At 54.0% G+C, this 16,047-nt stretch overlaps 7 protein-coding genes across 7 annotated transcripts; all 7 read left to right on the top strand.

The window, feature by feature from the left end:
- Window positions 1-577: 577 nt before the first annotated feature.
- On the top strand, window positions 578-1,757 carry ABB37_03647 (hypothetical protein; the record flags this gene model as incomplete). Its single annotated transcript, XM_015801046.1, has 1 exon — window positions 578-1,757. Exon 1 carries the CDS (start codon window positions 732-734, stop codon window positions 1,755-1,757), a length of 1,026 nt encoding a protein of 341 aa, XP_015659666.1. The 5' UTR covers window positions 578-731.
- Window positions 1,758-2,393: 636 nt separating this feature from the next.
- On the top strand, window positions 2,394-3,313 carry ABB37_03646 (hypothetical protein; the record flags this gene model as incomplete). Its single annotated transcript, XM_015801045.1, has 1 exon — window positions 2,394-3,313. Exon 1 carries the CDS (start codon window positions 2,459-2,461, stop codon window positions 3,311-3,313), a length of 855 nt encoding a protein of 284 aa, XP_015659665.1. The 5' UTR covers window positions 2,394-2,458.
- A 479-nt stretch (window positions 3,314-3,792) lies between these two features.
- ABB37_03645 (hypothetical protein) lies at window positions 3,793-6,913 on the top strand (the record flags this gene model as incomplete). The annotated part of the gene is made up of 1 exon (XM_015801044.1): window positions 3,793-6,913. The coding sequence occupies exon 1, from the start codon at window positions 3,896-3,898 to the stop codon at window positions 6,911-6,913; it is 3,018 nt and encodes a 1,005-aa protein (XP_015659664.1). The 5' UTR covers window positions 3,793-3,895.
- A 486-nt stretch (window positions 6,914-7,399) lies between these two features.
- ABB37_03644 (hypothetical protein) lies at window positions 7,400-8,596 on the top strand (the record flags this gene model as incomplete). Its single annotated transcript, XM_015801043.1, has 1 exon — window positions 7,400-8,596. Exon 1 carries the CDS (start codon window positions 7,505-7,507, stop codon window positions 8,594-8,596), a length of 1,092 nt encoding a protein of 363 aa, XP_015659663.1. The 5' UTR covers window positions 7,400-7,504.
- Window positions 8,597-8,969: 373 nt separating this feature from the next.
- ABB37_03643 (putative mitochondrial dihydrolipoamide acetyltransferase precursor) lies at window positions 8,970-10,595 on the top strand (the record flags this gene model as incomplete). The annotated part of the gene is made up of 1 exon (XM_015801042.1): window positions 8,970-10,595. Exon 1 carries the CDS (start codon window positions 9,204-9,206, stop codon window positions 10,593-10,595), a length of 1,392 nt encoding a protein of 463 aa, XP_015659662.1. The 5' UTR covers window positions 8,970-9,203.
- A 1,305-nt stretch (window positions 10,596-11,900) lies between these two features.
- On the top strand, window positions 11,901-13,992 carry ABB37_03642 (hypothetical protein; the record flags this gene model as incomplete). Its single annotated transcript, XM_015801041.1, has 1 exon — window positions 11,901-13,992. The coding sequence occupies exon 1, from the start codon at window positions 12,046-12,048 to the stop codon at window positions 13,990-13,992; it is 1,947 nt and encodes a 648-aa protein (XP_015659661.1). The 5' UTR covers window positions 11,901-12,045.
- Window positions 13,993-14,758: 766 nt separating this feature from the next.
- ABB37_03641 (hypothetical protein) lies at window positions 14,759-15,841 on the top strand (the record flags this gene model as incomplete). The annotated part of the gene is made up of 1 exon (XM_015801040.1): window positions 14,759-15,841. Exon 1 carries the CDS (start codon window positions 14,834-14,836, stop codon window positions 15,839-15,841), a length of 1,008 nt encoding a protein of 335 aa, XP_015659660.1. The 5' UTR covers window positions 14,759-14,833.
- Between the last annotated feature and the right edge of the window lie 206 nt (window positions 15,842-16,047).

The following is a 16,047-nucleotide window of genomic DNA, read 5'->3' as shown; positions in this document are numbered from 1 at the left end:
GTTCTACGTGGATGAGAATCCATGTTACGCTGAGGGCGCTTTTAGCAAATGTGCTCCTATCATTGTTGCTCACGTCCGTAACACACAATTGTGTGTAGTTGTGTTTGTTGCTTATCTCCATTCCTTCACTTCACTCTTAGCATTCATTACTCATTTATCGCAAACAAAATGACAGCAGTCACAGAAAAAATTGTTTAGTGTCGCTTGCTTTTCTTTGCGATACAGAGCGTGGTCTTCTACGCGGATCGTTCTATCAGCCCCTGTACTGTTTCACACCACGATGGGAAGGAATCCTTTTTTGTTCATGTGTGTGTGTGTGTGTGTGCATGTCACTCGATCGAAGGCACATTTGTCAAGCAAACCTTCTCTCGTGCGACTCTTCACGCAGTTTAGAAGCACCCTTGTCAGCAAACACTTTCAACTATCGTTCCTTTGCGGTGCGCTTCCAATATAGTTTCTTTCCGCAATTCTTTCCCCTTTCTCTGCGGTTCCGGGTTTTTCTTTCCACGTACTCGAACACACCCACAAAAATCTTGCGCTACCAACGCCGTTTGCTCTCTTACACAATCTGGTGTAAGCTCGCTAACATTCGTTTCTAAACGAAGCCGTTTTCGCACCCAGCGACAATTTTGCATGTGTAGTGAACAGCGGCTTCACGTCTATAAACCTTCAGAGCTGCGAGAAACAAAATTTACTCCTTTTCTTCTTCCTTTTCCACTCCGCTGTTCATCATGCCTCTCGTGAGTGCGGAGAACGATGAGAGCTTTGTCGCTGAGGTGGCCGACGAGGTTCGTGCGACGAGCACGCGCATGAACGAACACGTTTGTGCCATGCTTGAGGAGTATCTGCACCGTCGTTTAGGGCAGGTGCGGTGCGAGATGCAGCGGGAGTGCGACCGCCAAATTGAACATGCGAGGGAGGAGATTGCGGCTGTGCAGGCCGAGAAGGCTGCGGAAGAGAAGCGGCACGCATCTGCGAAAAAGCAGCTAGCCGAAGCGGCTAAGGCTCTACAGCAGAGGGGTGCAACGGCGCAGCTGCTGGCGTGTTTCGTAAACTGGATGCGTGCCGTAGAACTCCACAAGGAACGACGGCGGCTTGCCGAAGAAGCTAATCGACACCAAGAGCGTTCAACTACGTTCCAAAGGTACTTGCAATGGCGCCTTTTCGCGGCCGCTCGCCGCAGCGCGCATTTGGCGGCGGTTGAACTTCACGAGAGAGACTGCCGTGAGCAAGAGCTGCAAGGACAGATTGACGTCTACCAAAAAACGCTTCGAGAGGAGCAGGAAAACAACGAAACACTGAACGAAAAACTGAAGGAGGCATTTGTGCGCGGAATGTGCGCTCTCAATCGTGAAGCGGTACAAGTGCTCCACGGCGCCGACGACAAGCAGGAGGATGACGTGGAGGCAATCGCTGAGATTCTCAGCCGTGATAGCCCGTCTCGAAGAATATCGATACCGCAAAACAAGACGGAGGACACTCCCCATTCCAACACTCACCAGCACCCATCTATCTGCCCTGTGCACCAAGTTGACCGCAGCGGTCAATTCTACCACCGTTGCTTCGCACCTGGGTACTGCTCATATGACGACCGCCGCCCGCGCTCGCGAACACCGCCGTCATCGAGCGTGTCCTCTGCGCCGCCGCCCCCGTTTGTAGTGCGCGCAGATCCGCGGGCTGTACGGAGCTTCAACGCCACTTCTTCGGTGCCGCTGCGACATGCTGAGAAGCCACCTCCATCCCGCTGGAAGCTGTAAACTGCAAGCGCGTCTTACACTTCGTCAAATTGTTTCTCATTCCTGCTCAGCAAACATAGACCTTTTTTTCCTGTTATGCGTATTCAAACACACTGGCGTTTACCCGCCAGAATCACCGTCACCCTTGACGCTTCCTTTTCACACTTCTATGACGTTACGGAACAGAACTCTGTAGAGGCTGTTGTGAAGACCATCGTTTTCCTGCTTTGCCAAAGAGAGGAGAGCCTTCGTCCTCCACAACGAGCTAACCATGTCGTCGGCTTGCTTCCCTTCACAGGGAAGAAGATCTGTGTCGTACTTGTACCAAAATGCAGAAAGAATACATAAAACAATGCGTTTTAAAACGAAAGCTCTTCCCCCCCCCCCTGCTTTGCAGACAAGTTTTACTACTCTTGTACTCGTTGCACAGCTGCTGCGCCGTATCAGCGTTCCTCGAATGCGTGCTGCGATTTGGTTGTTTAGCAACTATGCTGACGAACCCTCCGATGTCTTCTTCCACATCTTCCATTCGTGTACGGGTACGTTCGCAAAGGCTTTAGCCGAGCTTCAGCTACTTTATTGTGCCGTTCGCCAACGATATGCTGTAGCTCTCACTTTCCAATCTCTGCCACTTCTTTTTCTTGCCTGCGAGTTGAAGTCGTATGTCTCCCGCAAACGAAGCGAACTTGTGTTTAAGAGAGCGTGACTAACAAAGAAGCTTCATGGGTCGCCGCATTGATTCGGCGGCAGTAGGCCGCATTCTCGAATCTGTTCTCCTCTTGCGCTCGGCACGACTGACCGGAATCCTCAGTCGTGGGGAGTCGCCGCTTTTGCCGCCTCACTCAAGCACTGCCATAGCAGGCGCGCGTCTGGAGGCGGAATCGGCGATACGGTCTGCACGAGAGTACTTGCGTGATGCTCTCCTTGACGCAGTGGAGATCGAAGCCTCGTCATCGGCAGGGTCATCTCTCGTCGTTGTTGAGGATCCGCGTTTAGCAAGCAGCAAGAAAGGTGTTATGCTAACCGAAAAGACGTGGGAGCCGCGTAAAGAGATTGGATCCGTGTTGGAAGGCAGGGACCTTCGTCAGATGGACCTTTCGGGCGCGCGGCTCAGTGCCAGCTTTAATCGGAGTGACCTGACAGATGCAGCTCTCGTTGGCAGCTACTTTGCACATTGCACCTTCAACTCGTGTGTCGTGCACAACGCCGACCTTTCTGGCGGCCAATTTCACTCGTGCACCTTCATGTCCACTGACGCAAGTAGGGTCACGGCTCGCCGGGCGCATTTCTCTCACTGCACCTTTCATCGCGCCGACCTTTGCGATTGGGACGCCTGCGGTGCAACTTTTTTCCAATGCTCATTTACCATGTCCGATCTGTCGCGATGGCACGTGGACGGGCAGACCACAGTGATCAAGCCCGTCGACTGGGGGCGTTGCAGGCGTCTAAACTGGACAATGAAGCCCGGTAGCGGACTGCGAGAGTGCCGTGTTGTTGGCGACGTAAACGCGATGGGCGCACTCTCTTTAGGACCGCCGCACAGGCCGGGGTGTCGGCCTTGGCGCAGCGGGAAGTAGGCCAGGTGGGCGCGTTAGTTTCTCTTTTTATATGTTTGTTTGCGCCGCTTTTCTCGCGCTCGAGAAATCGAGTGTGTTTGTCGTCTCACTGCTGTCCTGGTCGTATTTCGCACACCTCTCTCACCGTCCATCTTCACAGAAGTTTGAAACACCTGAAAAGCCGATAATAGTGGGCTGCCCGAAGAAGCGTGTTGAACACATATAAAGCGATTTCTGAAGTGGTGAAGGGAGAGCAAAAACCGGAACTCGGCGATCCTTGTAGGCTTCGGGGTTTTTTTTTTCCGAAAAGTCCTCCAAAAAAAGCGGTGCTTCGCGAACAGCCGCGAGCGGATGTACCTGTGCTTTGTTTTCTCTTTATTGTTCTACGGCATACTGTTTAATGCGCTCCTCTTTTATTAGGGCTGATGAGCACCCCCGACTTTCTTGACTTGCTCCCCTCCTTTTTCGACTCTTTGCTGAACTTCTGTTGTTATTCTACAGAAGTTTCGGGTTGTGTTTGTGTTGACCTTGTATTGGACGGCAAAACGAAACTCTCGCTGTTTTCTTGTGTTATTCGTCTCCCGTATTTAGGTCCATCAAACAATGTCGTTGTCAGAGGCGGTTGGCCTACTGCGCCAAGTGTACACGTGCCCTCGTAATGAGGATCGACGAGGCGCCACTCTTCACCTCCTGAGATGGGAAAAAACGCTGTCTGCAGCTGATGCTGTGCAGATCGGGCTCGGGCTTCTCAAATCGGCAAACGAAGGACTAGCAGTTCAGGCGTATGGGGCAGTGCTGTTGCGGCATGGGTTGCACGCACGCCTGATCCGGCCAACAGAACTGCCTTTCATGGATTTACTCGCGTGGTACTGCAACGAGCCTACCTTGGCCCCGCTGCTGCGCAGCGACTTGGTGGAGCTGATCATCGAATGCGTGATCTACTCCGAGCACGATGTGGTGGACCGGGTGTTGACCATGCTGTGCAGCGAAAGCGACACGCAGCCTCGCAGGATGCTTCTGCTGAGCGATCTGACTGTTGCGTTAATCGACCCCGACTTCGATCGCGTGCCGCGTCAGTCGATTGGCACGCTGAAGCGCTCCGTGACGAAGCGCGGCGGTGACCTACTGCACGCCGCGACGATGGCTCTCTACGCCTACTACATGGCCGCAGGAGGCGAGCACTCCACCGCGCTTGCACCGAACACTGAAAGCAGCGTAGAGGCTGCTTTTCTCCTCGTTGCCACACTGGCACCCCAGCTGCCTTTTCCAATTTGGCAGGAGCATAATTTGGCGGCGACACTGGAGGTGCTGCTGCGCTGGGTACCAGCGCAACGACAGGCCATCACCTGCGCTACGGGGCTACTTCGCTCGTACTCTGTCACAGAGGCAAAAAAGGCAGCAATGCTTCAGGTGCTGCTGAGGATCGTGCTGGGCAAGATCCCCACGCTTGTAGCAGATCACGACATTGCAGCTTTGGACGACGTGCTTGATCTCCTGCTCGACTTACCAAGGGAGTTTACGCAGCTGGAGGGAGTGTTGATGGTGCAGAACATCATGACCGCCTTCAACCTGCCCAGCATCCAGTTTGCGCAACAGGTCGTGCAGCTAATGGAGAGACTGGACGAGAACACCTATCTCCAAGTAGACCCAGTTAGTATCTACAGTGGCTTGCGCCTGCTGCTGCCGAAGAACCTTTGCCACCCAACGCACGGCTCAAACCAAGAAGGGAAGGAGCTCTCGCAAGAACAGTTTGGCTTCGACCGCCTCTTTGAAGACGTCTTTGCCGACTTCCGACGCAGCGCAAGCAAAGTGCTGACGCTCCTCGCACGGCTCTACCCGGAGCGAACAAACCAGTTTTTGTTGAACTTACTCTCCGAGCTGCCTGACTCTCGGGGAACGCCAGAAGATCCGCGGACACTCAACGGCTTTGTGCAGCAGAGCAGCCTGACTTTTGTGTACTGGGAGGCAACGCAGTTTATGATGGAGTGCTTATCGATGGCGTTCGAGTATTCTTCTATCGGCGTGAACGCGTGCGTGTCGACCCTGCTGACGCGCGAGCCATCGGACGCGGTGCTGCTGCCGCTTTTCCTCAACATGATTTCATACTTTTGGAAGGCGCGCGATGATCAGGAGTTAAACGTGTGGGAGGGCACCATCACCATTCTGTTCAACTGCATCAACGATGAGGCGACGCGGCGAATGGACGACTTGGACGTGTTGGCCGCACGACGCCGGGCTCATACGCTGCTGGTGCAGCTCTGCGTCGAGCACAGCCGTCGCTTCCTGCCCCTTGTTCATCCAATCATGAAGAGGATGGAGCCGATGCTGGTCCATTCCCATGGGATGGAACGTTCCTTGCTGTACGAGGCGCTGATCGCACTCACCGCCATTCTGTCGCCACACGAGTCAGACGCCTACCTGCAAACCATCATCAACCCACTGGTGGACATGCTCAGCGCTAGTCCAGCGCTGGCTGAGCAGAACGCCTTCAATCGCACCATTTGCGCTGCCACCCCAGACGACAAGGACAATCGCGGTGTGATTCAAGGCTGCCTCAACACGCTTGCGGCCGTCTTTCGTCGTTGCCAGATGACACCGTATGTTGTCGAGAAGGCCACGCAGCTCTTTCCGGTTGTGGGGCGTCTGCTCGTGTGTGTTCACAGCATCGAGCCAAGCGCCCTGCCACCCGAGTTCCGTGGTATTGTGGAGCAGGAGAGGGGAGAGAAAGATCTCTACCTACCTGGCAATCAACGAAAGAGTGAGGCGCACCTGACAGGACCGGTGCGATCTGCACGAGGGGTTTTGATGAACCTTCGGATCGCAGTGTATCAAGTGTTCGGCTGCTTGAGCCCGATCCTGCCAGCAGAGCAGTTTGCCGGCATCATTAACGCGCTCATGACGACATCCGCACTACCGACGCATGTGGAGCGATCGTTGTCGGAAAAGTGCTTGCTGCCCATCGGAAAGGAGCATCCAGCACTGCTTATTTACGTTCTCCAGCTCTTGCATCGCTTCTTTGTGCAGCGCACCGAGCAGCTTCGGCAGCAGCAGGCAACGAGCAGCAACCAGCGCAACGCGAGGGACGAGGTGGCGGAGTCGAAACAGTGGCTCTACTTCGCCAAAGACATTCTAACCTTCCTGCGGAACAACGTCCTCGACTCGAAAGTGTGGCAGCGGGACAAGAACCTTTTGATGGCTGCCGCCGATCTTGCCGTCAGCGTTTTCGAAAGCGGTTCCGACACTCGCACCGCCGAGCGCTTCCTTATCTCGCTCGTCAACCTCAACGCGGATACATCAACTGCGCCTGATGTGCAAGCCACGCTGTCTGAGGTGCGGGTAATGGTCTACGCCCGGCTTGTGTCCTACGTAACGCAGGCGCCGGCTGGGGAGCTGCCGCCTGGTGCGCGGGATCAAATGGCATACGGGATTAGCGAGCCTTACATGAAGCTTTTTCCGAATTTGGCGCCATCTTTGACGTTGGCCGGCATCTCGCAGGAGCAGCAGGAGACGCTGAATGCGCATCTCTTGATAGTGAGCAACTTTTCCGCTCAGCGACGCAAGGTGAAGGATTTTTTGTTGGGCATCGCCGCCGCCAATTTGACTCCACAAGAGAGAAGCTAAGTGAAACGGCCCTACGACGTGTAGAAGACAAGAAACAGCCGAAGCAAAGAGTGTTTTACTTTTATTTTTGAAAATAAAAATGAGGTTGCAACGCAACGGCGCATCCTTTTTTTTTGTTTCTGGTGGTGAGCGCTGCGCACACACATTCACAAAGGAACAACAGCGGTAAAGCGATTCGCAAGGGTTGTGTTTCACGCACGTCAAGGCAAATTAAAGCAGTGCATGCTTTTGCTGTCTCCTTCTTTGGAAGTTTCAATTGTGCTAAGAAAGAGAAAAAGAACCACTTCGAAACAGCAATGAGGTTTGTGCGCTCTTGCCGTTGAAGGTTTTTTTATTATGGCCTTTGTTTCATTACGGACTGCCAAAATGTTTCTGAACTTGATTCATCTTGTAAGTACTCTTCTTTTTTTCTTCTAGTTCTTTTCTTCTGTTCTACTCCCTTACACGTGAATTTGGATTGTGCTGCCCTTTTGAACCACTCGCACAGCGTGCTGTACTGGCCTCTCGGCGCGCTTGGGAGAGAGAGTCTTGATACGTCTGCTGCGTTATTCGTCCTCACCATCTGTACGATTTGAGTAATTGCTGTGCGCCATGCCGGTGTCTCCTTGTTGCGAGTATTACGGTTATTTGCCGAGACTCATTCGCAAATCAGCATCAACGGCTTCCGCCTCAGCTGCGGCGCTGCCTGCTGCATCGACCAGCAACCCACTTCCGTCCTCCACCGTAAGTGAAAGCAATGGTGTCCCGAGGGCGGAGAGTAGTATCAAGCCACCGTCAATCTACAGGTTAAGCAAGCCGCTGACTTACCCCGTTGCGGAGCTGCCACCTAAACCGGCCTTTTCGTTGCGACTGGTCATCATCAGCGACACGCATGAGCGGCACCACGAAATGACGGTGCCGCACGGAGACGTTCTTGTGCACTGCGGCGACATACAGGATGGTGTGAAATTCTGCCGGAGCACCGATTCCATGCTGGTTGACTTTTCCACATGGATCAACGATCCCGCTCTCCACCCACACCCCGTAAAGCTTATCATTGCGGGAAACCATGACAAGGCAATCGCAGGTATGAGTGTGGATGCAGTACGAAGGCTCTTTGCTCCCGCGCTGTACCTGTGTAATGAAAGTGCGTTGATTGAGCCAGTTGGTGTGCGGGTTTACGGCTCGCCGCGCTCCATCGCGAACTCCCGGCTGAGCCCGAACACGGCGTTTCAGTCGAACAAGTCGTGGCTGCCGTTCATGTTTCCCACTGCTCGCACGGACGAAGACAAGGTAGAGAATGCATCGCTGGAGCAGAAAAGTAGAAGTCCGCTTCGTGTGCGTCTTGAGGGCACAACTCCTGGTGGTCCGATCGACATGTTGATGACCCACCAAAGTCCTGATACAGTTCGAGCTCGTCACACGGTGGAGGAACAACCGATATGCACCTACGTTCAGCAGGTAGCACCGCGACGTGTGTTTTTCTGCGGACACCTGCACGCCGCACATGGTATGCATCGCCTTCCCGTCCCACTTGTCGTTCAGGAAGCTTTTGGGCTGCGGCAAACGGGAAACGGATTGCCAGCCGAGCAGCAAGTGGTAGGGGAGATTCCGTTTACTCCTTGCATCAACGCGTCTATGATGATGGGCTTACTAGGCCGAGGAAGACTGCTTCCCGCTAGTGTGGTCGATCTTGAATTGTAGAAATGACACCCACACACCCTCACACATGCGTAAAATAATAATAATAAATCAGCAGCATTGCAATGTATCTTTAAAGACGAAGCCGCTATCTGAACCTCACCAACGGTGCTTCATTTTGCGTGACGAACGGCGAACAATCGAGTACTTTTGCACGTTTTCTAAAAAGAGAAAAATGATACTGAATGCAGCCTTTTTTTTTCCTGCTTTCGTTCTATTATGATAATCTGTTCCGCTCTTGTGGGTTTCAATTCAATTTCATTCTCTGTACCATTTCATTCTTCTGTTTATTTCTTCTTGGCATGACTTTTTTTTTCTCATTCTCTTCTGCATCTGCGGTGTAAAATGCGCAACAACGGCTATCTTTCACCGCGCAGGTTTTAAACAACGTAAAACTGAAGATCCCGATTTACCATCATTTTAACTGCCTTGCTCACTAAGAAAGAAAGAAAAAAGAATAACAGGCCACTACTAACACTTCTAACAAAACTCTTTTTCCTTTTTTCTCCTAAAGCAAAGTGGAGTGAATCACGCCAGTGTTCTTATTCATAGCTTTCATCAAAAAAAAAAAGAAACCGACGCATCGATTTGCCTTTTCCTGCGCATCACCATGTTCCGCTACCGCGCCGCCTCGAAGCTGGCCACTCTGGCCGCGCTCCGCTTCCTGACCATCACGCCGATCCCGATGCCTGCCCTCTCCCCAACAATGGAGAAGGGTAAAATATCCGAGTGGTGCAAGCAACCCGGCGATCCGATCGCCACGGGCGACACGTGGTGCAAGGTGGAGACGGACAAGGCTGTCGTGTCGTACGACAACGCCACCGAGGAGGGTTTCTTCGCCCGCGTCATCGTCCCAGCTGGTGAGGAGACGATGGTGGGCCAGACGGTGTGCCTCATGGTGGACGAGAAGGAAGGCATCAACTCCGACGAGGTGAAGAACTGGAAGCCCGAGGGCGAGGAGGCAGCGGCGCCTGCTGCCGAGGAAGCCGCCCCTGCCGCTGCCGCTCCGGCTGCTGCAGCCGCTGCGGCGCACGCTGCCGCGTCCGGCGACCGCGTGAAGGCCTCGCCGTACGCCCGCAAGCTGGCGGCGGAGCGCAACGTGTCCCTCAGCAACGTTAAGGGCACCGGCGGTGGTGTGGGGCGCATCACCTCGAAGGATGTGGAGGCGGCCGTGAAGAGTGGCTCTGCGGCGGCACCGGCGAAGAGTGGGGCTGCGGCACCCGCCGCCAAGGCTGCTCCGGCGAAGGCGAAGGCGGCTGCGCCGGCCAAAGGCATGCCCCCGGCGAACCCGAACTACGTCGACATCCCGACGACGAATATGCGCGCGATCATTGCGAAGCGCCTGCACCAGTCCAAGAACGTGGAAATTCCGCACTACTACCTGTTCGACAACTGCCGCGCCGACAACATGTTGGCGCTCATCAAGCAGCTCAACGCAAAGGGCAACGGCGAGTATAAGATCACTGTGAACGACTACATTATCAAGGCGGTCGCGCGCGCGAGCATGTTGGTGCCAGAGGCGAACTCGTCGTGGCAGGAGGGCTTCATCCGCCAGTACACCACCGTAGACGTGTCGGTGGCCGTGGCGACGCCGACGGGCCTCATCACGCCGATCATTCGCAACGCGCAGGCGAAGGGCCTCGTAGAGATCTCGAAGGAGGTGAAGGTGCTGGCGAAGAAGGCGCGCGAGGGCACGCTGCAGCCCGACGAGTTCCAGGGTGGCACGTGCTCCGTGTCGAACCTCGGCGCGACGGGGATCCCGAACTTCACGGCCATCATCAACCCTCCGCAGTCGATGATTCTCGCCATCGGCTCCGCCAAGCCGCAGCCTGAGATCATCAAGAACGAGGAGACCGGCGAGTTCGAGATGACGGGCAAGGTAGAGCAGGTGGTGGCCTTCACCGCCTCCTTCGACCACCGCGTCATCGACGGTGCTATCGGTGCCAAATGGTTCCAGGGCTTCCACGATGCCATTGAGAACCCGCTGTCCCTTCTGCTGTAGAGCAGCCGATCACCTTTTTCTTTCGTGTAGGTGCCTAGTAAAGTAACTTTGATATCGTTGCCGTATAGCGACCACGTGACAACCGTTTTCCAGAGCCAAGCACCGCCGATTTATTGTCCTTTTTTTTTTCTTATTATTATTTGTATTGTAAATGGTGATATAATAAAATACCTCTCGTTTGTTGTCTGTTCCCCCCTTTTCCTAAAAGAGAGTTGTAAATGCGTATATCTGGTGTACCACTTATATATGTTTACCTGGCTCCTCTTTTTTTTGTTTCTCTTGTGTACGTGTGTTGCAGCGATTAGCAAACGCGAGAGCGGTACACAAGAGTTGACCGCAGGATGACGTGCCTCCGCCTTTGTTTTTCGCCTTTGACTAGTTGTTTCTTGGAATTGAGCGTAGCACTACAGTCACTCATCTTGATTTCAAACAAACTCTTTCTCTGGCTCTACCAAAAAAAAAAGAACTTAACCTGTTTTATATATATTTTTGCACATATATCTACGATCAAAGATGCAGTTGCCTACTGTCCCGGTTTTCGCTTCAACTCCCTTCTTCTTCAATGTGTCTCCATTTTTGGATAAAGGACAAAGCAGACTCGAGTTTTTTTTTCTGTTTGAAAAACTGTTACAGTTGAGCAAGAGAAAAGGTTAGAAGGAGAGTGCACGTGAGAAAGTAAGAAATCTAACGCTTCGCATTCATCGTTAGCAATAAACGTGTTCATGAGGACGGTACCCCATCGCCTCGTCAGTCGCGATCTTCTTTTAAAAAAAGGCGTCTGCGATAGCCTCTGTGCCGTCATGTGTTTGGCAACACCCACTAAGTCGGGTTTTTTCTAACGTTTTCTTTATTGTTATGGTACTCGTGATATTTGTAAGTATGAAGACGCAAACAACAACAATTCAAACTCAAGGGTCATTAAGGAAAAGTGTGTTGCGTATCATTGTTCGATGCAACACCAACAATACAGGGCGATAGGAACTAACGGCAGAGCACAAACGCAGGTTTCTCTGCGTTCTCTCCAACAAAAGAGAGAAAGATTGTTTTCCGCTTCAAGTACGATCATCTGTTCCGCGCAAAGCAAGCTGTGAGGGCTCTCATTTCGTCAGCGCAAGGTAGCAGCCGTGCCGCTCTCTTCACCGGGTAGGTGTATACGCAAGCACAAACGGTACATCTTAAACCACAAGCAACACAATCGGTGTTTGCGCGTCACTGAGGAATGCTGACCTCCGTGGCTACGCGAATGCGCATTCGTCCCTTTTCTTTTTATTTCTCTTCTTCCTCTTTTTCTTTGGAGAAACACAAGTTGTTGCGAATCACGCTACTAGGCTCAGAAAACTCGCAAACGACTGAAAAGCAACTCGTACACATCCGTGGAGAGCACGAAAACACTGTTCGTCGGTCGAACATCAAGACGAAAGGGGAAACACGGTGATCCAATACCACCAAAATGTCCTCTAAGGGGAAGCAAGTTTCTGTCATCATCGCTGGCGCAACCGGAAGCCTTGGGCAAGAAATTGTATCTCGCCTCGTTTCCCACCCGGATGTGTCGCGCGTGGTCGCCTTGGCTCGCTACCCCATACCCGTAAATCGCTGGACATCCGTCTTTCCACACCTACACATTGGCGATGCCCGGCGCTACTTGTCTGTCGTGCCGGTAGACTGGGAGAAGATTCTCGCGGATGCTTCGCACATTCCGCGCTCCTACGTCTCGGACGGCGTGTGGCGCTTCGACGACGCGGAGATGGAATGGAAAAAGTTGGAACGACACCGCAAGCGTGCGGCGCGCTCTACTCGCTCGCCAAAAGACGCAGATATGGCGTTTCACTACAACTCATCGAGTCAACCGAGGAGCGGGCCCGAATCGGGGGCGGCGAGCTCGAGCGCCTGGTTGTCGGGCCCGCCGCAGGGCTACATCAAAATGCCGGCAGGGTGGTCCGGTGGAGATGGAAGTTTTTCCGACACGCAAAGTCACAGCGGTGCTGCACATGGCCTCTTAGAGGAGCTCCGTCAACCGGAAAAGCGTGCAATGAATCTCTCGCCCACGATGGATCCGAAGCCGCCCCACACGGGGGCGAAGGGGCACGCCGGCCACACCGGTGACACCGCACGGCGACGGTGGAACCAAGAGTTCCTGCGTCAATTTCTTCAAAATAGCTTTTATCGCTCCGTTTTTTCAGGCCACCAGGTGGCCATCAACTGCATCGGCACCTCCCACGTCTTGTCATCTGCAGAGTTGACGCTTGTCGACTACGACCTTTCAATGGCGTTCGCAAAAATTGTACGCCTCTTCAATTGCATGGCGCATGCCGAGCCCACCGAAGACGAAGAACGACTGCTAGTGGAGACAACCTCTCGCGAGCTGGATAGCGTGCTGTGGAATGAAATATACTCCGCCTGCTACGGCAAATCAGCGTCGCGCGACGGCCGCGCAGCTCTCACGGAGGGAAAACCTAACCAAGATCGGGAAAAACTGGAGAGCCCATTCAGCCGCCTTCGTAGTGGCCACCGCGACCAGGAAAGGGAGGCCTTCAAGGTAGACGATGAGGCGTACGCCATCGCCGACGCGTCACAGAGGAACAAGAAGGCGCAGTGGATGAATCGCGGACAGATGGCAACGCTGCGGCACTTTTCGCAAGTGAGCGTGCGCGGCGCGAACGAGCACAGCCCTCTTCCGTATCTGCGTACCCATGGCAAACGTGACCGCGATCTGCTCACACTCTTTAATCGCTGGAAGGACCCTATGCGCTTTGCTTCCCATGGTTTCCAGCTCGTTAAGCAGTCCTCCAAGACCAACGTACTGCATGTCAGACCAGCACTGGCGACACCGCAACCATCCTCCGTGAGCCACGCCTGGTGTAAGGTGCCTAACTTTCTGCGTCGATATTTCTTCGGTGGCGCACTGCACGCAACGGGCGATGCTACAGGTTTGCAGAACGGCCAAGATCACCAACACCACTACCACCAGCCCAGCCACGGCGCGCAAGGAGCGGATTCCGGCGACGGCTTCAGCGCTCCCAACGCGGAAGAGATAGCGCGGAAGCGGGCGCAAATGCTGCTGCGGCGCGACGTCGTGAAGATTTGGGAGCAGTCCAACCTCACGATTTGGCGCCCCGGTGTCTTCCATCGACCTGGACGGCGACGCATGATCGAACGCCTTCTCTCTCTGGTGGAGCGGCCGGTGGATGTCCGATGCTTGGCGGAGTGCGTAGTAGATGACATCGTGGACTCTTTCTACAGCGCGCCGCACGAACCTGAAAACCCTCATGAGCCGCGGATGGGGAAGACGAAAGTGATCAACGGCAGCAGCGTGGCGCGACGCACGTATATGAAAGCGTTAGAGGACGGCTTAGACGAGAGAGACACGCAGCGCTCCCCGCAAATGGCGAAGCAGTAACCAGTTCCCTTTTCTTTCGGTTTTTTCTTCTCTTCTTTTCCCTCCCACGGCTATACAAATCTCTGTGGATTATTATGCTGCTTTATGCCTTTATTTATTTCATCCTCCTGTATTCAATCTTGCCTGTCGACTACGACTTGCCTCCATCCCCGCCCCCTTACCTACCAATATACGAGTGCAACGGGTGCCAATTCCGATTGGTGTCTGCCACGTCCGTTCGACTTCCCTCACGTCGGTTGCTCCCAGCTGAATTCCGAGTCATCAGCGGGCATGGAAGAGCAGCTTAGGCATCTTGGGTTGGTATCGCGGAGAGTTGCTCTCTTTCATCTATCAGGTTTTTATCTCCTCTGCCAGACAATGCCAAAGTGGCATCAAAAATGTGTGGAAAGACGACAAGAAAATCGATGAAGTCAAGCGACAGCAGCCTAAAGGAGTTGAACCAGCTGTTTTACTTCATCACGAGAGTTCGTCGTCAACAGGTTTTATTATTATTTGTAGACGGAATAGAGAGCCTCTCCCCCAAAAAACTGTGTGTGTGTGTGTGTGTGTGAGAACAAACCCGTTTTCATTGGACCCGGAATAAAATAATGCGACTTTCCGAAAGCGAAAGCAAACACGGACTTGCTTGGGTTCTGTATGTCTACGCGCCGCAGCTCTTTTTTTCTTTTCTCCACGCTGGTCTGCAAGCATTCACTGTATGCGCCCCTCCGTCCTCCTCTTACTTTGATGCTCACCACGATTATCTCTGCTGTATGGAGTCACGAAAGCGCACCAACGAATTCCTGAAAAGTAGAGGGGCACTGGGGGTTTCTGCACAACGGTTGCGTTACATCATCTGACCATGTCTGCCGAAGCCGCAAGCACCGCGCAGACGCCAGAGGGCAAAAAACCTCGCACGGAGAGTGGGTCCCCAGCTGTGTCCGCAGAAGACACGCCGGTGTACCCCAGCTCGTCTACCGACGTCGTCGCGTACGAGAGGCAGTACGTCCACGACGTATACAGCGCCATCGCCGACCACTTCTCTGGAACTCGTTACAAGGCGTGGCCGAAAGTAGCGGCTTTCCTGGAAGCACTACCGCCTTTCTCGATCGTAGCCGATGTGGGCTGCGGCAATGGAAAGTACTTCGCCGCTGCCCAACGCCTCGCTGTCCCGGCACCGCCGTCTCCAGCGTCAGAGGACGATAACACGGAGTTGAAAGAACAGCAAGCGCCTCTTTCCTCGTCGACAGCCCCGACCCACCGCTACGTTGTGGGCCTCGACTACAGCGAAGAGCTTCTGCGGTCTACTCAGCGCTCACTCGTAGACCCCAACATGCACCATGAGCAGGCGCGCCGCCATCATCGTAGCAAGCGCGCGCGGAAACTGGCGGACGACACGGTGACGCCGGTGTCGGTGGAGGCGATGCCGCGCACGGACACGGTTCGCAGCGACGCCCTGCGTTCTCCTCTGCGAGGTGGGCTGTTCGACGCTGCCATCAGCATCGCGGTAATCCACCACTACGCGAGCGAGGAGCGCAGGGTGCGTGCGGTGCGGGAGCTGCTGCGACTTGTGCGCCCCCAAGGAGGTTTGGCGCTCATCTACGTGTGGGCTCGCGAGCAGACCGGTCGCTCTAAGCGCCCGATGGATCCCGAGACGGGCGACAGTCTCGTGCGATGGGAGCGAAATCAGAAGTACGACGAGGCACAACAGGTGTTTCATCGCTACTACCACCTCTTTGGGGAAGGCGAGTTAGAGCGGCTGTGCGAGGTTGCATCTGCCGGTGAGGGAAGCGCTGGCGCCATCCCTGTTGACATCAAAGCTTCGTACTTTGACAAGGAGAACTGGTGCGTGGTCCTGGAACGAAAGTAGAGGGGCGGGTTGTTGCCATGTGCGCTTACATCCGAACTCACATGAGGAAGATAATACCGCTGCGCGAAGTGGTAAGAGAAGCTTCATTGGTTTCTTCAAACTTCGAGCCACAAGGCGGGAAATAAAAGAAGAGACACTGAACAACAGTTTTAATGGAAGTGCTGAGATGTCATGCATCATCTGACTGCCCAAGTTCAACTGCCTTA

This window comes from Leptomonas pyrrhocoris (genome assembly GCF_001293395.1).
Source record: "Leptomonas pyrrhocoris isolate H10 chromosome Unknown, whole genome shotgun sequence".
Classification (NCBI taxonomy): domain Eukaryota; phylum Euglenozoa; class Kinetoplastea; order Trypanosomatida; family Trypanosomatidae; genus Leptomonas; species Leptomonas pyrrhocoris.
The sequence above is the reverse complement of the archived record's forward strand: the minus strand, read 5'-3'. Positions and strand labels throughout refer to the sequence as shown.